General features: G+C 39.6%; 1 protein-coding gene across 1 annotated transcript in view; it reads left to right on the top strand.

Moving 5' to 3' along the window:
* The first annotated feature begins 2,051 nt into the window (after window positions 1-2,051).
* Window positions 2,052-22,205, top strand: part of UBE3C (ubiquitin protein ligase E3C) — a 72,429-nt gene continuing 52,275 nt past the window's right edge. Inside the window, exons 1-8 of the mRNA XM_039704823.1 lie at window positions 2,052-2,422; window positions 12,851-12,904; window positions 15,582-15,656; window positions 16,407-16,553; window positions 17,230-17,345; window positions 18,754-18,911; window positions 20,921-21,074; window positions 21,850-22,070. Of these exons, the coding sequence (XP_039560757.1) occupies window positions 2,357-2,422; window positions 12,851-12,904; window positions 15,582-15,656; window positions 16,407-16,553; window positions 17,230-17,345; window positions 18,754-18,911; window positions 20,921-21,074; window positions 21,850-22,070 (991 nt within the window). The 5' untranslated portion in view covers window positions 2,052-2,356. The remainder of the gene's footprint in view (window positions 2,423-12,850; window positions 12,905-15,581; window positions 15,657-16,406; window positions 16,554-17,229; window positions 17,346-18,753; window positions 18,912-20,920; window positions 21,075-21,849; window positions 22,071-22,205) is intronic.

The following is a 22,205-nucleotide window of genomic DNA, read 5'->3' as shown; positions in this document are numbered from 1 at the left end:
ATGCTTACTCTTGCTATGCCCTCATTCCCTTACGAAAAGTCTGAAATTTTAAAATTTAGACTCTTCTGAATCATCCAAATCCAATGAAATCTGAACAAATATTTCATTTTTCCAGTCAGCTTGACAACAGTTAAAGAGAATTGTGCTCTTGGTATGAACAGCTGCAAAGCACATACATCCTCTCCTGATGTGGGTGCTTGCCATTTGTTTGTTGTGATATGCTGATGTGAGAATTCACGAGCTAGAGCTCCTGAAATAAAATTTCCACTGAAGGGAATAAAAGCTGGATTCGGCCACCTGCATTTATTTACCACCTTGAGTTGCAGACTGAGTAATTGCTTTTTGTTACTTTCGTTGTCTATGCCACGTCTATATCTGGGATGCAGTCACCATGCTGAAAAAATGGAGAATGGGCTACAAAATGTAAAGCAGCCATGATATGCTGATGTGAGAATTCACGAGCTAGAGCTCCTGAAATAAAATTTCCACTGAAGGGAATAAAAGCTGGATTCGGCCACCTGCATTTATTTACCACCTTGAGTTGCAGACTGAGTAATTGCTTTTTGTTACTGTTGTTGTCTGTGCCACCTCTGTATCTGGAGGGATGCTGAAAAAATGGAGAATGGCCTACGAAATGTAAAGAAGCCTCAGGTGTAGTTTCACCATTTGGGTCTACTGCTTTCATATTACAGCCTTTTTTTCTTTGCTGCTTTTACATTACAGCTTTTTTCTCTTTCCACTCCTCATTAGCTGAGGTCCCATTCCTGAGCCCACCTCTATCATGTGTATTTTCCCAAGTGTATTGTCATGGCTGCACAGAAGCCTGATTGGTGTGTTTGTTCAGTCTTCACCCTGATCAGGAAGTCTTTGCAATGGAGCCAGGTCCATCTCTTCATGGATGAGAAAAGGCTCAGGAATGACCTGGTGGCATCCTGGCCTGTATCAGGAGTGCTGCGGCCAGCAGGAGCAGGGAGGTCATTCTTCCCCTGTGCTTAGAACTGGTGAGTGCTGTGTCCTGTTCTGGCCCCTCCGTTTGGGAAGGACATTGAGATGTTTGAGTGCATCCAGAGGAGACAACGAGGCTGGAGAGGGGCTGGGAACACAAACCCTGAGAGGAACCCCTGAGGGAGCTGGGGGTGCTCAGCCTGGAGAAAAGGAGACTCAGGGCTGCCCCCATCACTCTGCACAGCTCCTGAAAGGTGCCTGTGCTCAGCTGGGGCTGGGCTCTTTCTCCAGCAGTACTGACAGAACCAGAGCACAGAGTCTCAAGCTGCGTTGAGGGAAATATATGTTGGATATCAGGGAAAAGTTTTTTAGGCAAAGAGTGATAAAGTTCTGGGATGGCCTGCCCAAGGAGGTGGTGGAGTCACCATCCCTGGATGTGTTTAAAAAGCCTGGATGTTGCACTGTGCCATGGTTTAGTTGAAGTGTTAGGGCACAGGTTGGACTGGATGATCTTGAAGGCCTCTTCCAACCTAGTGATTCTGTGAATTCTCTGAATTCTTAACTCTCCCTACAACTCCCAGAAAGGAAGGTGTAGCCGGGAAGGAAGGGGTCGGTCTCTTCTCCCAGCACAGGACGAGAGGAACTGGCCTCAGCTTACACCAGGGGATGCTCAGGTAGGACATAGGAGGAATCTTTTCACAGAAAAGGGTGAGCAAACATTGGAATGGGCTGCCCAGGGAGGTGGCATCACTGTCCCTGGAGTGGTTTAGGAGCTGGATGTGGCACTTAGTTGATGGTGTTCGGTCAAAAGTCCAACTCTATGATCTCCGAGATATTTATTTATTTATTCTGTGATATGCTTATGCTACTAAAAGTACAAATTATATACACGTGTATATATATGTGTGTGTGTGTAGCAATTGTGTTCCCGTAGCCAAATGACGGTGAAGAGGGCAGCCCTATGCCAAAGTCCGGCTGGACGCTCAGCTCGGCTCTCGCCCTCAGCGCGGCCCGTCTGGGCAGGATGCGGCAGCACAGCGCAGGGCAGCCCCAGCCGCCCCTGCACGACCGCAGGCCGGGGGCGGGGCGGCGGGCGCGGCCGTGTGTCGGGAGCGCGCCCGGCGGGCGGCGGGCGGCCGCCATCTTCTCTGCGCGGCCGGCGGGAGCGCTGCCGCTGCCCCCTCCTCCGCTCCCTCCTCCTCCTTCTCCCTCCTCCCACTACGCTCCGCCGTCGCCGCCGGTCAGGAACGGGGCGACCGGGGTAGCGAAGGCCGCAGGCAAGGCGGGGGACGGGGGAGCAGCCCCGCGGGGGCGGGCGGGCCGCGGGGCGCCAGCCCGGGGGTTTCGTGCGGCCCCTCCGCTCGCCCTGCCGGCCGGCCGGGCCCCGCTCCCCATGGGATAAGCTGTAAACATGTTCAGCTTTGAAGGCGATTTCAAAACAAGGCCCAAGGTGTCCCTCGGAGGAGCGAGCAGGAAGGTAAGGAGCGGCGCCCGGCCGTGCCCGTGTCCGTGTCGGTTCTGTCGCCCCCCGCCCTGGTATCGGTGCTTTCACTGTCGGGCCTTCAGAAATGGGAGCAGCGATGACTAAGGTTTAATAGAGGGGGAAAAACCCTCCCCTCCTGACGATGTGTTTATCTCTGATCTCCCTGCCTCGCTGTTATTATTATTTTTTGTACAATCAGGCCACACCATCCCAGGCTTGTAGAGTAGTAAGAATTGTGGGAAGCGAGGAAATGTCTCCTTGGCTCGTCCCCCCCGCCGGCGATCCATCGATCCCGGGTGTCGCGGCCGGTGGCACCTCCCCAGCCGCCACTCTCCGGGTCTTCCAGGGAGAAAAGACTCGGAGCCTTCCTGTCATTTCCCTCCAGAGGAATGTCTGCCGTGGAGCTGCCTCGCCGGGGGGATGTGGGACAGCCTCACACAGCCCGAATTGCCGGGGGAGGTTCGTCACCCACGTGAGCCGCGGCCGCCGGGTTGGTCTCTGTCAAGTTTAGGTTCAGTCGATTTGTCGTGCGCAGGGTTGGTCGCAGTTAATTGTCAGCTGTATCCGGCTGTTTGATTTCCTCGTGTTTATTGATGGGAACGAAGCAGAATGATTTATTCAGGTCTTGCTGATTGGACAGGGTAAGCAAATGTTTGGTCGAGCACTGAAGGGCACAGGACTTGGGAAGAACGGCAGAAAGGACAAAGTGTTTTTAGAAGTGGCCTGATCTGTAGGGGTCACTTTAATTCGCTGTGAAAATACTGAGTCTCCCCGTTGTCATTGGAGATGACTGTGTGGGAAGCTAATGAGTGTTTCCATTCGTGTTTTTGAATTTTAATTGGGTAAAAAAAAATTTCAAGTTTTTATTATTATGTACTAAAAGCAAGTTTGATTCTTGGAAACTTTTAATTTGGTAGTACAATGAGGAAATGAACAAAAATACTGCAATATAAGATATTAAAATCACAGTGAAGTTTGCATTTTGGCATAATAAAAGAGATTACAAGAGATTGTATACAGAACTGTATTTAGATTATGCAGCTTTTCCTCTGATTCATCTTCTGTTTATCTTAAGACATGTCTGTTCATTGGGCCATGTAAACTGGCATTACATGAGTCAAAATGCCATAAATACTCCCCAGCTTAACTAGGAGTTGGCAGGACATGTCCTGGTCCTCAGCTGTACACTTCAGGTACTTTGCAACTTTTGACCCTGACTTGCTCATAGTGTTTCTTGCTGAACATGTTGCCTCCTACAGAAGTAAACAACTGCCATAACATCTCCTTTTACACTTAGCAATTCACGCAAATGTATCAGAATTAACATCTATTTTAATTATATGGGACAAATTATTAATATTATGCAAGCATACATTTCCAAGGGCAAATATTAGCATGTAAAGGACTGGAAACTGAAATTGATGCATAACCTTCACTGTGTGCAGTAGAGGTTGTGGTTCATGATGAGATTGATAGTGACTGGTGCACAGATTTCATGATTCTACATCGCTTCAGTGAAGTGCTTGTGCTGCATCAGTGCAAATCAGTTATGTGCAGCTTTGGGCATCATGGTTACACAGACATCCTAGAGTGTCCTTGAAAGAGCTGCTGATTTTCAGAAGCTCTATACAGTACTAAAGAAAGAATTTATTTAAACAGTAATAAGAATGACTTCTAAATGCAGTTTAGCTGAACTTCTGTGAAAGCGTACTACAACAGAGGTTGCTGTGGGAAGTGTTTTTGGGTTCCATGTGATGCCTTAAGATTTTTGCTTTTGTAGTTTTCAAGTCCTATACTGCATTAGTGCATAGCTCTAAACTCCATAAAAACTGTAGATAACTGTCTTCACATTTTGATTAGACAAAACAATCCCTCTGGGCCTGTTATCCAATGATACCCTACAGCCTCAGGCCCTGAAAAGTATAAACAAAAGTGATTTTGGGGGGGAGCAAACTGGGGGAATAGGACTTCATTACTTGAAGCTGTAATTGGAGGATTTACCCCTGATATGTAAACAGACCAAACTTACATCTGTCTGAAAAACTTATGACCATTGTGCATTTTGGGTGTAGCCCCTTGAGGAGGCTTCATCTGCTGTTAATGTACCTGAAGGCCCTTCATTATATATATCTGCTTTTATCTTTTAGCTTTGTCTGGTCTCTGTTTCTAAGTAAGCCTGAATTAGACGTCACCTGAGTTTCTCATTATTTCATATCATAGGCCCCTTGGAATCATGTTTCTCGTATGTTTTGGCTTCATTTTTACAGGAAAATGAATTGTAAATTATTTCTTTCCAGCTCTTGGTACACATACAAAAAACCCTCATTTTTTTTGACAAATGTCCTTGCCCTCCCAAATGGTGTATAAGTTTAGAAGGACCAACACTGTACCTCTGCCATGCTTTTGGCAGCCTGTTGTGATTCCTTTGGTGGAAGAAGGCATCATTCAGAAACACTGGGGCCATGCAGGCTGCTTAATGCTAAGAATAACTCTGTACCCAGTTTGGGGAAGTTTCCCTGGGTGGTTGCACCACTGCAGAACAATGACAGAACCTCCTGTTTGAGGAGCCAGTCAGTGCTGAAGGTGCCAGCGGGGCCTGGTGTGAATACAGCTACACAAAATAATGATCAGCAGCACTATCAGAAGAGTGGTTTTGCTGATGGAGCTGCAGCTGCAAACAGTGGCTGTGTTGGTCTCAGCTGACATGTGCTGACACCTGTCTGGCACTGCCATGTGTGTCTGTAGTGTTCCCTTTGCCTCACAGGGGACTGACTTCATTAAATTCTGTCAGAATGAGCACAGTGGTAGAAGTAAAACTGGGGACTTGCATAATTGTGGCAGTTAGGTCCTGAATCTAGTGTGCCTTCTCATCACTGGCTCGTATGGAATTTCTGAATTACAAAACCAGAGAGCTTTGGTTCTGTTTTTGGGCTGTTTGCATCTTATGTTCATGTGTGTTGTGGTCTGAACTGTGCATGCTTTTGAAAGGCACTTCAGTCCACCCATATCAAGCATCACTTGTTTTTGTTCTAGTCACAGGCTGCAAATTGATGTTCTCAAAATTACTACCTCAGTGACTAATCCTTTCAGAATATTATTGGAGCATTATAATAATGCATTGTACAAAAGTGCAGAAATGTAGGTGGTATTGTCAGTGCTTGAAATTTTCCTTTCATACCTACTTTCAAGAATCTGCTGATTCATCTGGACTGTTGGCCCTGTTTTATGTGTTTGAGAGTGTAGATACAGGATTTTGTTTACAATGTGATAATCTAACTTTAGAGGGATTTATTTATTTTGTAATTTTTGGGGTAGTTGATAATCACCTTTAAAACATGGATTTTGCTTTATGAGGCTCTTCAAAAGAAATTTTCAAATTTAGTTTAATTGTAACTGGCAAACCATATTTGTGCTTCTTAGGGAAAGTAGCCTCTAAAAATGAGTGCTGTTATTGGAGTTCAATACAGGAACATCTTAAATTACTACTCATGGGCATTCTGTGCAGGACAGTAAATGAGTGCTGTTATTGGAGTTCAATACAGGAACATCTTAAATTACTCATGGGCATTCTGTGCAGGACAGGAATTGTGGCTGCAGAGTTGTGGTGTGTTAGGCAGGAAATGCAGAGCTGTGCATGAAGGCTTGGCTTGGGGTGCAGCTCACCCAGACTGGCCTCACCCAGCCCACCTGGGAGGGGACTGGAGCAGATGGTGCCTTCACCTGGCTGCTTCCCAGCCCATCCCTGTGTCCTGTGCACTGAACATATTGCTGCTAGGTGGAGTGTCACCGGGCCTTTTGGGGACAGCTGTCAGCTGTCACTGATTTTAGCACGGAGCTGAACACAGCACAGAATTGGTTTAACCACAACAGCCTGACCTGGGACAGTCAGACCTGGTGTTACTTCATTAATTTCAGTAATATTAAGGAAAATTGGAGGTAGCAATGCTTTAGTTCATCCGTGCAGGGCATCCCCAGGCCAGTGCTGAGATGTACAAGGGGCTCTGTAGCTCCACATTGTTTGATTAAGTTGTGAAATGTATGAATGACACCTTGGAAGTCTTAACAGGAAAAATGGGTAAAAGAATATTAAGTCAAATGTACAGTATGACTTGAGCTATCAAAACCATACTTTTACAAATCCTGAGACTGTTTATAATACAGTATTTTTAAATTATAATCCATTAGGAGATGATTTAAAAAACCCCCTCCTTTTTCAGGATCTGTAATACAGGTGAGTTGGCAGGGTCATAAAAGTGAAAACAACTTCATTGAGTTTGGGGTTCTTTTTGATCTTTGCTTTTTTGTGGAAGACATAGAAGCTTACTAATGAGCAAATATTGATGACTCTGTATTTTAAATAGTCTCAGTAATTTCCTTTAATATGGACATTTTTACTAATCGAGATCTTCAATTTAAAAAGTTTGTTTATAGTTTAATTTAGTAGTTTCTTATTTGCTTTCTTAAATTAGTAGCATGACGTTAAACATTAGATTATTGTTTATATTCCCCTCTGCTTTCAGCTGAAGTGCGGAGGTAGAACTCCAGAAGCACCTTGTGTGCTCTTTGTTGTCTGTTGTCTACACGTGAAATAACTTCTTGTGGAATTAAAATTAAAATTTTACAAACAGTAGGTTGTAAAACTGTGAGTGCATGGAGAGATGGAGAGATCTGCCCATGTTGGCATTGGTTGTTGTGGTAGATGCCTGTAGGATATAAGAATTAATGGGACAGTTAAAAACCAGTTATTTCTCTCTTACTGATGGATTTAGGAAAATAGTTAATAATTTTAGGAAGGAACAATTTCTATTTTATTATAACTTACTTGACCCTACACCATGCCACAGTGGAAGTGAAATGATGGTAAGGATTTTAGTATGGGAATTCTAGATGAGAATTACAAATTGAGTGTTTATTTTTGAATGGTGGGAAAGAATTTCAGCTTTGCTCCCTGAGACCTTTGTCCTGTCAGGCACATGGCGTGTCTGTGTGTGCAGGAACACACCTCACCCTGAGTCAGCTGGAATCCTGCAGTGTCACAGCCTGGGTCTTGAAACACTCTTGGAATTTCAGATCTGTGGTGTGGAAGTATGAGGAGACCATGCTGTAAAATAATGAGTGCCTGTCAGTAGGAAACTACACAGTGAATGCATCCTTGATTCTTAGACCTTTATTTTCTCTCTAACATTTGAAATTCTCCTCATTTGAAAGCAAGTTACAAAAGATGGAGTTGTAGTTAGCTGACAGCAGTGATTACACTGTTATTTTCAGTTATGTGCTATTTTTTCAGATTCAAATCAAAAATCTCTGCTTTTATAAATACATTTCCTCCCCCTTGTTCCTGAGAAAATGATGAGTCACAGAATGGTTTGTGTTGGAAGGGACCTTAAAGATTACCCAGTTCCAACCCCCTTGCCTTGGGCAGGGACACCTTCCACTAGAAATCCTTCACCTACAGCTCTGTGTACAATATACATCTTAACAATCATAATAGGGACAAGCTGAGCATAACTGCAAAAGCAACTTTCTTGCAGTTCAGTTGGCATCTAGAGCCTCCAGTTAAATCCTGGATCCCCCCCCGTGTGTGGTTTTGTGGGTACCATGATAGAAGAGGTTCCAGCTCCTCCCTGCACCCCAGAGTAAATTTCAGCTAAAATTCAGCTGAGGTGTTTTTGGCAAGCACTGTGACATTGACTTCAGTGAGGTCAGGTTTTGCAGGGCCAAATGCCTCTGCTGGGCATAGTTCAAACTCCCTTCTTCTGCAGGATTGTCTGCTCTACATAGAAACTTCTCTGATTATTTATGTCATTATCAAGAACAATCACAAACTGGTTCAAAGCAGAAGATTTCAGGCTGCTGAACATATTCAGACATGTTCAATGGAATTTAAATTGTTGAGGTTCAGTTCAAGGCATTGTAAGACTTTTAAAATGCAAATTTCTTTTACTATTCAGATTAAAAAACCCACTTGGAGTTCATCTTGTCTAAAATAATGTCAGGAGATTGCAGCATTGTTGAGAAGGTGGGGGATATTTCCCAATGGCCACATTTATTCTGTAAAAATAAATGTTAAAAATTTTTCCATTTATTGGCTGGAGTTACTGAATGCTTGTGTTGAAAGGAATTTTATTCTATAAATTGCTTAGGTCACTTCATTTGTTTGGGGAGTTGTTACTGATTTTTATGTGGTTCAAGTTAAATTCAGCTGTAAAGTTGTGTTCCTCATTTTAAGGAAAGAAAAAAAAGATTCAAGTTCCTGAATTTTGTAGATGAAAACCACACAAGTTTTTATAATTGTCCACCCAAAATTAAAAAAGGTCAAGTGTTTATTGGTTTTTTTTAAAGAAAATTCCATAAAAAGTCATGTCTTGTACTTTGCATTTCCTTTTGTAGTGTGAAATACAAAGCATTCTCGGCTACTGACCAAAATAAACCTTCTTAATTTATAAAGAAGCATCAACCATTTATTAATAACATTGAATTTTTGCTTCAGTATGTTATTATTAATTTTTTTTAAAAAAATCTGTGTTTAGCTAGTACCTGCAAATAATTATTCAGTTTCATCTTTGCATCTAGGCATATTTAGGTTTTAAATTTATTTGCTATAGGATGGCCAGTAAATAGCTGTCCAAGAATGTTCAATTTCAGATTTTAGGAGTCAACAAATATTAGAAGTGTTGAAGAGGATTTAATTATGTATACATTTTGTTTTTCTGAATCTGGATTTTGAGCCAAGAGGGCTGAAAGTTTATTTCTCTCAAGACAAAGTGTTCAAATGCAGAAGGAAAAGAGTAATAGTTTCTATATTTGTGTACCTTATTCAGTCTTTGGCTGGGGTATGTGAAAGCTAGGAGTTCTGCAAACATACTTCTGCAACCAAGAAGTGTATTTCAGCAAAACAAGGATAAGAAAACAACTTTAATTCAGTGTTGGTTTTTCATGATGAACTGCTGCTTTTGAAGCACTGACATTGACTTGTTCCACTGTCAGATGTGGCTGTTCCCAGCTGCTGCCTTAGAGCAGTTCTGCCACCAGAACTTGGCTGTGACGAACAGCACAGTACATGGAACTCTGTTATCCCCATGTACAAATTCACATTTCAGACATTACTCAGCATTTCTTTGGTGGCACTCACACGTTTTCCTTTTTGTGTTCTGTTCTCCATCTGCTTCTCTGTTTTCACCACTTTCCTCCTTCTGTCTTGCCCTCGGAGTCATTTCTGTGATGTCGCTCTGTGTTTTGCTGTCACATCTCTGCTTTCTTGTTGCTTTGTGCCATGCCCCACAGAAAACCTCTCCAATGGGGTTTTTCACGGTGCTGCAGCTCACATGCTGGAGCAGGAGGTTGGTTGCCTTTTCTCTGTCGGAGAAAGCATCAGGCAGGAAAGGGACAGCCAGATGTGTCCTGCATTGCATGGAAGCTCAGGGATGGTGTATTCCCTGTTCTGCACTTGCGAGGGCAAGCCCTGAAGGAAGAAGACCACATCATAAAAAGTCAGGGAATGGCTTTTCACCCCTTTCGAGTTAGGAGTGACAGAGTCAGGACAAGCTCAGGCTTCCTTCCCCCTGCCGTGTCTGCCTGCCTACCTTAAAAGAAAGACTCAACACTGGACGTGTGCCTGTGTGGCAGGAGGGTGGCATGGGCAGCCCAGGATCAGGGCAGGCTGGGGAGCAGGAGTGAGCCGGGTGTGATCCTGGGGAGTTCCTGTGGGGCCTCTCCTGCTGTGAGCAGCTCTGGCAGCAGCAGAGGTGCTGGAGCTGCGGCTGGCAGCAGTCTCTGTGTGGGAGTTGTCACACGGGTGTCACTGCAGGAACGCTGCTGTCCTTCACAGCCAGCCCCACCGAGTTCAGCTCCTTTTCACAGTGCTGCTTGTCAAGGGCCCGTTCAGGGAGCATTTCAGAGGTGGCTGCAGTTACCTCTCTTGAAGAAATGATTTTGATGGAATGCCCTTGTACTGGAAGAAGGTTATTTCGTGTTTCTTTTCATCTCTTTCCTGCTGCAGGTTTGTTTTCTTTTGCACATGCACGGTTACTTTTTCATTTCTGAAGGGGCAGTGTATTCCAGCTTGGTTTAATAACTCTTTAAGGGGATATATTTTTATTGAGTTTAATTTAAGTGTGTTCTTTAGTCATAGTTATGATCTGTGTAGGTCTTGTGAACATGAGTAACAGTATTATTTTAGCCATAGTAATTTGGTAGAGTTGGGATGCACTTACACCTGAGTATTTTATTGTCTTAGGACAGTTCTTCTATTTTGTTTAATTTATACTCTAACAAGTTGGCATTTTTCTTTACAAGTACTCAAAGCAAGCATGTGGCTGAGTAAAAACTTAACTTTTGTTAGTTCCAGAGTGGATTGGATTAAAGACTGGTTGCTACAGAGAGACCCAGTTCTTCATCAGTGAAAAGCTGGTGATACAAAAGGGCAGTGTATCCTTAGTGTATCTCCCTCCCTCCCTCTTCAAATGATTTAAAATTGCTTGTTTCTGGTAAACCCTCTGACCACTACTAATATTTTGTATTTTCTGTCTTTTTTTCTTGTCTCCCTCTTCAAATGATTTAAAATTGCTTGTTTCTGGTAAACCCTCTGACCACTTTCCTTTATCTACTAATATTTTGTATTTTCTGTGTTTTTTTCTTGTTGTTTTTTCATACCATATTCTCTTCTCTATTCACACATAGCAACATTTATTTTCTGTATTTTGTTCTGCTTTTTCTTTCTGCTTTCTCTCTGAAGTGTAGGGACAAGTTACAAAACATTTTTTCTAAGCAGAAATGCACTTTACCTGGTGCTTTCTGCAGAACGATCACTTCTAAGCTGGGACATTTCACCAACTTCTTTAATACATCAGGTATCAGCTGTTGAAAAAGTCCTGAAACTTGAAGCCATTTGTTGGTTATTAATTTAGTACCTTGTTTTGTCTTTGTGTGCTCCTTTCTGTACTGCTTGAGTGGAGATACATCATCCTTATGTATGGATTTCCTTAAGTTTGTTTGTCCTGTGTTTAACACATGGAGCAAACCCTGTCTTTAGAGGGCAACAGCTATACTTAGTGGTGTCTTTGGCCATAAATACTGTCTTTAGAGGAAAGATGGTTAACCTTCTCGTGGGATTTTTTTTGTTTTTCACTCTCTTGGTGGTCAGAGTATTTTCTGTCCTAAAGAAACAGAGAGAATCATGACTTTGCTTCCTCTGTATCTTCAAAAAACAGGTGCTGAAGAGTTTTGCTGTCATTTTTTGTATCTGCTGATAGACACTGAAGAAAGTATTCCAGCACAGTTGTTTCAGCTGTACTTAAATATTTTATAAATATTTGTTTGCCAACTTCAAATTGATTTTTCTGTATTAAAATACAGTACATTTTCAGCTTGAGTGTTTTTTAATTTCTTAACTTCGCTAGGCTAATACGGGCATAGAGAAAAAAGCAAAGTTGTCCTTTGTGTTGTAGTGTCAATAAATGAAAATAGTTTCCTTAAGTCTGCTGTGTGTTTTAGACTGGATTTGGGAAGGTGCCAGGCAGCTTTCATCTCCTGTTGCCTGCAATGGAAACTGAATACTGTGCACCAAAATTGAGTTATTTTGTATATTTCCTTGGAAATTACCCAGAACCATCCTGTAAGAGATTCTTGCAAATAAAGTTTTGTTTATATATTGTAATCTGTGAGTACTTGTATAAGATTGTGGTTTAAAAGCAAAGGCATGGTTTTTCTGTTGAATAATACTGGGTTTTGAGGCCTCATGAACACTTTAGTATTCTTGTCTTTTTCTCTGTTGGCGAGATCACTGTCCTGAGAGTTTTGATGTGTAGCCTTAATTTGGGTGAAGAGTTCAAAATTTTAAAAGAAGAAATTCCTGCCATTTATGCTGTGTCTCTCTTGACATCTTTTCTGGGCAAGCCTTGAGAAAACGGATAAGTAAATACAAGAGCTGATGCTTTTTTGTAAGCTAGACAAAAGCAAGGGCCTTTGGAACAGGATGTGATTGCTCTGAACGTGCTCCAGCTTGCTGTGTGCACCTGGGCCAGGGATTTATGTACCCTCCAGGCAGGAAAACACCCAGACTTCTGCTATGATCTGGTGGGACTGGGACCTTATTGTGCTCCAGCTCTGCCATTTGTAAATGGTGATGTTTGCCTGGGTAATTGGGATGCTGAGAGCACAGACATGGACAGGGATCAACACAGTTTGCTGCTCTTTGCTGGTCCCTTTTCATAGGGACATAACTTCCCTCCATCACTGTTCCTCTGGGAGGGCTGCCTGCCCTGTATTTTTGAGTTCGGTAAATAATTAACACCTACTTTTCTTTATGTTTTGTGTGCTATGCATTTTGAGCAGTCCCTGAAGTCAAGTCTGCATGAAATATCCTGAACACAGTTAAGTGTGTGTGAATGAAAAAGCAGTAGCATCTTTCTTTGTGTCTTATAGGAAGAAAAGGCTTCTCTCCTTCATCGAACTCAGGAAGAAAGGAGAAAACGAGAGGTAAAGTAGCCTGTAAGCGTTTGCCTGCCTGCTGGATTTTCCTTTGTTGTTACATTTGCAGTGCAAAGTACTTCTGCTGCTGCCATACTTAGTTCAGAAATGTTTTCTTTCATTTTGCAAGTTCTGTATAGTCTTAAAGTATGCTTTAATTGGCAGAAGAATTTGAGTACTTTAAGCTATTCCTTAGAAGTGCTTTTCATCTCAAAAGAAGATAAGCATGCACTGGATGCAAAGGGAAATTTCTCTTTTATTTTGGTGTTTACTTGATCTAGTCTTTTTTTGAGAAAAGATAAGGACTTGGCTAGTAAATTGCAACTTTCACCTTGTCCATAATCTATTACTATGGGTTGGTCTCAGCAAACTTTCTTCTGCTCCTGCTTCTGCTATGGTTTCTTTAGTACTTCACTTCCCCAGTGTGTACCTCAGTTCTGTGAAGGTAAAATCAGAACAGTGATTCTTGAATTCTTCGAAAAGAATTCAAGAAAGCTCAAGTGCTTTGAAATCACCTGATAATGAAGGACAGGTGAGAAGATGAGTTGTGAGGCTTTAAGCAACTTTAATACTGGTTTATGATGGGAGCTTACTGCTCTAGAAAATTCAGGCTGGAATAATGCAAAGGAGGAATAGGCACTGAAATGAAGAACCCAAAATTTAGTAGTATGGCATTTGAGTCAGTATGTTAATTTTGTCATTTTCCCCCACTCCTCCCATATAAGTAAAAAAAAATTTTGGTGTTAAATACTGATTAAAAATATAACTATGCAGGTTTCATGCTCATGAAGAAAACAGCTCTTTGGCCCTTAAAGATGTGTTTGACTTAGTGTAGATTAAGCTCAAGTTCTGCAGTTTCTGATCAGTTAGTGCTTTTTTTACTCTCCAACACAGGTCTGTAGTTATGGACTAAATTCAAGTATGAAAGTACCAGGATTTCACCCATTAGTTCAGAATTCCATGTTATGAATCAGCTTTATGGTCAATGAATTCTTAGCAACACATGTAAAAATTCTTCTTTGTGGTCCATAAACCCATTCAGCTGCTTGGCTCTGTCCTGTGCAAAGCTGGTGCAGAGCCACACAGTGCAGGTACACATGTGCACACAGTGATTTGCTGTGGCATGGAGCACATTTTCACTAAATGAATGACTCCTCTGAGAATAAAATCAGCTATGGCTTTTAAAAACTGCCTGCAGCAGAATCTTGGCAGTGACCTCAGACTTAAGACCCATGCAGTTAGGAGTCTCTAATTGACAATTATGTGTTCTGAGATAAAACCAGTACCTAGAGAGGAGAAGTTATGTGTGTTTTAGTTGAGCCTTATGAAGAAACACCACCTCTCTGAAGCTCTCTCCTCACTTCACTTTTACTGTCAATATTTTGCAGAGAGAAATACCCTTGAGCCTCTCAAAATTTAGATTTTGGTCCATGATTTAGGGGCAGAGTCTTCAAGGATCTGCTTATTCAGATAAGTTGCTTTAAGAACCAGGGTTTTCCAAGAAAAATAAAATAGGCCTTGAATAGTGATTTTGTCTGGTGTTCTTTCTGGTCAGTTCAGCTTGAGCTTTTAAGTTGGATGTGTCTTTATAGACAGTAAATTGGAAATCAAGGATTTGGGACTTGAAAGTTTTTGTGAACTTTCCAGAAGTGTTTTAATGAAATTTACAAAAACTTTTTGGGTGTTCTGTTTTACCTGATGACTCTCAGAATTATAGGTTCAATATAATTTAAGGATTGATTAGGTTGAAATTTCTATTTTTAAAGGAGGCTTTTTGGTCCTTGTACTTTTCCTTCAGCCGCTGCTTTGTAGCTCTAGGTTCATGAGCAACTCTTTATTTCACCTTTTTTATTCCCTAAGAAACCATATGGACATTGTTAGAAATATAATTACAGTAACCACTTCCCATAGATATTTATTGTAATGGGATATGCCCAGGGTGTTGTCAGGGAACCTTCCAAGAGCTCTTTTCATAGCATCTGAAGCAAGCTGGCTTTCAGTTCCTCAGAGCCATTGTAAAGGGGTGATTTTTTGCTACTCTTTCCACTTTCTGAGGAAGTTGTCATGAAAGGATTCACTACATATGTCTGGTTTGAAAAAGAGACTAAGATTTTTTATTAATTTCTATATTTTGCTTCTGGGCCACAATGAGCTTTAAGCCACATTTTCCTTTTGACAGAGGTACTGTCTCCAAAGAAATTTTTTTTATTGTTTTCCCCACATCTAAATGGTGCCAGCATCATAATGCTTTTGTATTGTTTGAGTGAAGACAAATAAGTGGGTTGTCAGTGTTTGCTGCTCTGTGCAGAAAGAGGAATGATGTAGTTGAATTTGTTGACTCCTTCAACATTTTGCAGCATAGTGTTAAGACTTTGTCTAATAAAATGCATTAGGAATAAAGTGATGCAAAGTAATAAAATATTTATGTTGATTTCTGTGGTATTAAATACTTACTGAGTATTAAATATTCTTTTGCAATATTTAATGGTAATTTTGCATTTAAAAACAAAAAGCATCCTCACAGATTTATGTGTGTTAGATACAAACATTAAAGTAATATATTTGACTAATGATTACTGCTTAATTTTCATTAAAAAGTCATATTGGATCCAACTATATTTGATAAAATGGTAGAAATTAGTCAGTCCTATGGTGTTGATTTCAATTTTCTTGCTTTGTTTTACAGGAAGAAAGGCGGAGGCTGAAAAATGCAATAATAATCCAGTCATTTGTAAGAGGGTACAGAGACAGAAAACATCAAGTTAGTACCTGATTATTTTATAAGAAAGATGCTAAATAATTTTGCTGAAAATGAGACTTTCTTGTAATAAATAATTTCATTAAAAAGTCATTTTGAGTATTAGAGAAAGCAGAAGTTCTTTTTTCCCCTCTTGGCATTTTCATTTCAAACTCAATATTTTAGTAAACAGATGTATATTCTGCAAAGCATGGATGTGAGTGGACCTGAGTGGGACCCTGGAATGTTTTTTTTAGCTGATAAATTGGATAAAAAGCATTAGGTATTAAGAACTTTCACACACCAGTGGAGCTTTTAATTGTTTTTTACAGTATGGGTGAGGTGGTAGTTTGAGTCGAAAAGTTTGTTTTAGGTTGCTGTTGGATAGATTCTCCCTATCAAGAATTTTGTTTAAATTCGTTAATTTGAGTAAACTGGACTAAAATGTTTGATGTGATAATGCTTGTTGTTTTAGGTTGCTGTTGGATAGATTCTCCCTATCAAGAATTTTGTTTAAATTTGTTAATTTGAGTAAACTGGACTAAAATATTTGATGTGATAATGCTTGATAAGCAACAGATTTGTTGCAACTGAGGTTTCTGAGTTACAGAATGGAGTTATGGCTTCAGCTATGATATCATGTTTTGATCTCTGAACAAATAAGTGTTGTATCTGTTTTACTGCTTTGCAGCCTCACGGGATGGGAGGCTGAGATTTTGTTCTCTTTTAAATCAGAACCATTACTGATGTACTGATGCATGTTTTGTTTTTAAGTACTCTATCCAAAGAAGTGAATTTGATCGCTGTGCTAATTTGGCTCAGTCTGGAGGAACCTTTTCCACTGCTAATGGAGCAAATTTGACTCTCTTAGTTCGCCAGTTACTCTTTTTCTACAGACAGAATGAGGATTCAAAGCGTTTGGTGAGTGCTGTAACATACTTTGATCAGTAGTACTTGCACTTCATGCACTTTTAAAGCAGTGTTTCACTTCAGAGTGCACTTTTCACTTCACTCTGCTGTTTTTCATTTAGTCACAATAACTTAAAATTAGATTTTACAAGTGCATGTGCTCACACACATACATAGTATGTGAAATGAAACCTTGAAAAATCCTGTGTGTATTTTTCACAGTAAGTTTAAAAAAATACTATACTTCTATTAGGATTTTAATTTTTAGACACTATTTCTACTTAGCCCCATGGTCATTCCCAAGGTATTTGGGTGGTGTTTTTTTCTCACTGTTCAGTGTTGCTGGCATATCAATTGCAAAGTCACTGCCAGCTTGCAAATGTATGAGGAGGTGTGATTTGTAGTGGCTGTTAAAAATGGACATAAAAGAATTATGGCTGTTTAAAACCAAACAATTACCAGGTGGTGTAACTCAGTCTTAACTTCAAAAGTTTAGTACTTAGTGGTTGTGGAATTTATAATGAGTAACAGGTTTTTTTTTTCTCAACTGAGCATGATTCAGTCTGAGTTTGTGTTTTGTAAGTCTGCCAAAGGTACCCATAACAGCATTGAAATATCACTGTTTGAGTTGTCATAGGTGATAGAACTTGTCATTATAAACTGTAAACTTGTGCATATCTTGTTGCAGGTATGGATGTGTCAGAATTTAATTAAACAGAGTTCTCAGTTTGTTAAGCAATTGGATGGTCCAGACAGACTTACTTGCTTATTCCAAATAAAAAGACTGTTGGGGCTGTGTTGCAGGTAATTTATTTTTTTCCTGTGGGCCATTGTGTAAAAAGTGTTCAGAAATTATGTTGGGCACTTGTTTGTTTGTGTTTGTAGCAAGTGAAGTATTAAATGTACATGAATTTTATGTAGAGGACTGTTTGTATTAAAAATGTATCTGCCATGGTATAGGATACCTGTTCCTATGTAGAACAGTCAAATGTTCTTAAGCTCTCTTGATTTTGAAGTTCAACATGTGCTTAAGGGATGCTCTCCTGGGAGAGGCCTGAGTATGTTCTTGACTGTTTTTGTATAGTGATACCACTGACAATATTTGTGGACACCAGGTTTTCTTGAGAACTGATAGTGTTTAGATGTTATTGTCTGAAGTAGACTAATGTTCCAAGGATATGCTTTGGATAGATGTTGTTTCAAAACTAATATAATTGAATATGGCTTTCCTCACACTTTATTTTGAACTCAAGGCATATTGAGCTAGTACACTATTGTCTTCAGCATTTAATTTCTTATTTGTAGTGGGAGGATCACAGGAAGGTAAATTTGTTAAGGTGACTTGAATATCTGGCAACTATTGTTATTCTACTATTAGAAAACAATATATTTGTTCTTGTCAATAATAGGAACTAGTTGCACTCTGCAGAGCTTTAAAATACTTGGTTTTCTGAAAATGGTTTCATTTAAGTTTGTGTTCTTATAAGTGTGTATGAGGAACAGTAACACCAGATTCTGAAGAAAACTTGGGTGGTGGGCTGTAAAGTCCATGTGCAATGGGACACAGATGTGGTGCCACTGCATGGAATTGTACATTTTCACTATAGCAGAAATTGTGCTTTTGTAAATGCAGCTCTTTATATGGACAGGGAAGAAAGCACGTTAAGACAAGTCAGTCCATATACATCTCTCACTAAAAAATACTTTGAATTCTAAATAGGCTCTTAATCATCATAATTTCTGTGGCTACTGGTAGCTGTTACATAAGCAACTTGTTAAAGGGTGGGAATGGTTGTATTTGTAATATTTCAGTCTGTAATCAAAGACATATTGTGTTAGTTATGCACATGATGTTCCCTAGCACCTGTTCCCAGCTTGTGTTGCTCTGGGGCTTTCATGGCTTCATTTGTAATGTGGTTAGTGGTACATGTTGATAAAACATGTATTATTCTTTGCTTCTCTTCTAGTTTATGCAATAGACCTCCAAATTCTCAAATCACTCAGAGCAGGAATTTAGTAGGATTTAAAGGTAAAATGCCATATTCATAGCTACCTGAAAATCAGGAGTTATATTATAAAGATGCTATCAGAAAGATGTAACTAAACCACTGAGAGCACCTGGAAACCAAGTAGATAGAAATATGTTACTTTAAGGTGAATGTGTGGTGAAATATGAGAAATACCTTGTAAATAATTTTAATTTCATTTATAGGCTACTGCAAAATTGCAACGATGACAGTCTGAATGTTGCACTTCCTATGAGAATGCTTGAGGTATTTTCATCTGAGAATACATATTTGCCTGTTTTACAAGATGTCAGCTATGTGACATCATTAATTGAACAAATTTTGCACTACATGGTTCAAAAAGGTGAGTAGCTAGGAACCAGAAGTTCTGGGAAAAAATAAAAAATTGAACACCTGAACCCGTATTGTTTAATAAAATTTTTGTCTTTACCACAGACATGATGAATAAAGTGCTGCACACACTAACCTATGAATTAGGTGGATATTGTCCTTGTAATGAGGTCATGCCTTGAGAAATTGCTGCTTGATTTCTTTGGAAATTCTCTTTATAAGTTGAATATTCTACTAAGTTATTTATACAGACCTGTAGCACAGCTTTTGGGAATAGGTGGATATTGCCTAACAAAAGTTTTATTCTGGTAGATGTTTAATACTCTCACATGGACACACACACTGTGGCACATTTAAGCTTCAGTTGTGTAAAAGTTGGTCATTTTGTTGGAATACTGTTTTCTGTAAATATTAATATTCATTATTATTCCAGATTGGCATTAGCTTTTCATCCTGCCAGCACTCAGACGCCTTAGCAGAGATGGTGGCCTGACTTTTATTTCTCTCCTACCATCATCAGTAAAACTGTTTGCTTAACTGCAGTCAGTGACACCTGTGCAAACATACCAAAAGTTAATGAATTGGATAGTTAGCACTAAAATGATGTTTAGTTGCTAAGAAACTTTATTACTCTGGGAATGTCCAAAATAAATGATTTTGTGTTTTTGATATGGTGGCTTGAGTTTGCCAGACTTGTTGATTGTGAGGAAAGACAAAAACATTTTGAAATAAATCTCTTGGATCCAGCCTCTTTGATATAAAATGCAGAAAGAGCATCTTCCAATCATTGGTTATTGGAATATTTCTATATAATACTTACAGTACATTCAGTGGACTTGACTGCCTAATCCTGTCACTAACGACTGTATGTTGAAGTCACTATGATGAAAAAAATTACTCTTAATGTAGCACATTTATTTTACTTGTCTTGGCATAACAGAAACTTTGTCACATTGGTTTTTATATTGTACATATACGTGTATTTATTCTTTCAGTATAATATTCTGTCCTCACAACTGATATATGAAAGTTTGAGATTATAGAATCATAAATTTTTTACTAAATTTAGGTTTCTGATTACTGATAATGAAAACAAAAAAAAGTGGTTTTGTGCAACTGCAAGTGTTCTGTCTCCTAATAAGTTTTGATGCTGAACTTACAAAGAATCTGTTACCAATTTTCATTAGTGTATGTTTATGGATTAAATTTGCCTTCCCTGTATGTCTGGTCAGCATTGCTAAGTCACTCCTTTATGGGGACTTCCACTGTGACAATTTAGGTGGTCCCTGAGAAGGGTTCTTAGGCTGGACTCTCAGTGATGTGACACTGTTTATGCATTTACAGTGTTCCTGTAATTGCGGAACTTGTGTCTTAGTTTGGGAGTTCATTGAGCATGAAGGATGTTGGTTTAGGAAGAATGAAATCATGTGGTTCCATTTGTACTTCAGTGAGACAAAAATAAATTACTCTCTATACATGTTTTTATGGCATGGGTGACTATGCATTTTATTACTGTCTGAGAGAGCCCTGCTCTGGAAATAGTAATTGTATGCTTCAGCCTGCTAAGGCAGGGTGATCACAGAATTGGGACATTTTGCCAGCAGGCCTCTTGCCTCCATGGTGCAGTCATGTTTTGGAATAGAGTAGAAAACTCTTCATTTCTGGAAGAGTGGAAGGACAACACGACTAGAGTCACTCAAAGGAGAAGAGAACATCTTTGTCATAAATCATTATTTTAAAAATCAAAGGATTCACTTCATCAGCAAAAGCTGATTGATCTTTCAAAATCAAACTGACTCTGAATATGGTTATCTATGAATGATTTTATAATGTGATGTTTCCAAAGAGATTGCTGATATAGGCTGTTAATTATGTGAATGTGACTTGTACTATTGTAAAATGTCTTTCTAAGTCAAGCTTCATGTAATGAATTAGAAAGTATTTTTCAACTTCATTTGTGTTGTTTTTTATGGAAAAGAAGAAAAATAATGCTGTGTTTAAAAGGGATTTTTTTATTTGCAGGCTACTACAAGTCGCTTTATTTGTTAATTAACAATAAGCTTCCCTCGAGTATTGAGTATTCTGATGTTTCTCGTGTCCCTATTGCAAAAATACTTCTGGAGAATGTTCTGAAGCCATTGCACTTTACATATAGCTCCTGTCCAGAAGGTGCAAGGTAAATAAAGATAATATGAAACATTTATGTACTCATTTGCTATAGTCAGAGGTGCAGTTTGTTGTTGTCTAGTGTCCAGCCATTCTTTCAGTGCAGTTTGTTGATTTATTTGTACAGTAATGATTTTTTGGTAACACTGTACATCACTGAAACAATGTAGTTTCAGGTGTTTTTAAGAAAAAGGCAATAAAATGCTGAATGCTGCAATAAACAGAGCACAGAGAATAGCAGGTATCAGTACACAGGAATGAGGGTGTGGAAAATTTAGTTGAGAGCAGAGATGTAGCTAGGGGTAGATGAAAAGAATTTTAGAGTTCAAAAGAACTTTGTGACAGAGAAGCTGAGGTTTATGGAGAGAAATTACTAAAGCAGCTTACAAGCAGAAAGAGTCAGGTATGTAGACAGAGGAAACATAAATTCAGGTTGTACCACATGCAGTAGTGTTTTTTGTTACAATAGGATTTTGTGTAGGAAGGGTTTTTTAGATGTATTTTTTTCAATATTATAAAAGATGTATTTAATTTCAGAATAGTTTTTTTCCAGCTTATGAACAGTTTAAAGGATAAAATTGCATGCAAGATCATTAGAAAGAGGATTTAGTGTAAGAAGTTAATTTTTGAGAAATCTGATGTACTAGGATGGAATTAATAGAGCACATCTTTGCAGTCCTCTTGATGGATGTGTTCATACTTGCAAAACGATCTATTATTCCATTGGTATAATTGTGGGAAATTTTGCCTATATTTTGTACAGTAACAATTTTTCTTCCTTTCAGGCAGCAGATTTTTGCAGCCTTCACAGAGGAGTTTCTGGCAGCACCTTTTACAGATCAGATATTCCATTTCATCATTCCAGCTCTTGCTGATGTGCAGACCATTTTCCCTTATGAACTCTTTCTGAATGCACTATTATTAGCAGAAAGTGGATGTTCAAGAAGAAGTGATCAAGCCCCATGGCTTTTCTACTTCGTGTTAACAGTTGGAGAAACATATTTGGGTGAGCAAGCTGAGTAGACACTTCATTGGTTTTTTCATGTTGGAATTAATATGTTATGTATTTCCTCAACATGGTTCATTGCCAAGTAAAAAGGATAGTTTGTGGATAAAAGTGTTGGAATGATCTGTTCTGCTA

Source organism: Passer montanus, unplaced genomic scaffold (genome assembly GCF_014805655.1).
Source record: "Passer montanus isolate IOZ18808 unplaced genomic scaffold, ASM1480565v1 scaffold10, whole genome shotgun sequence".
In the NCBI taxonomy this organism is placed as follows: domain Eukaryota; kingdom Metazoa; phylum Chordata; class Aves; order Passeriformes; family Passeridae; genus Passer; species Passer montanus.
Note: the sequence above shows the minus strand (reverse complement) of the source record. Positions and strands in the feature narration are given on the sequence as shown.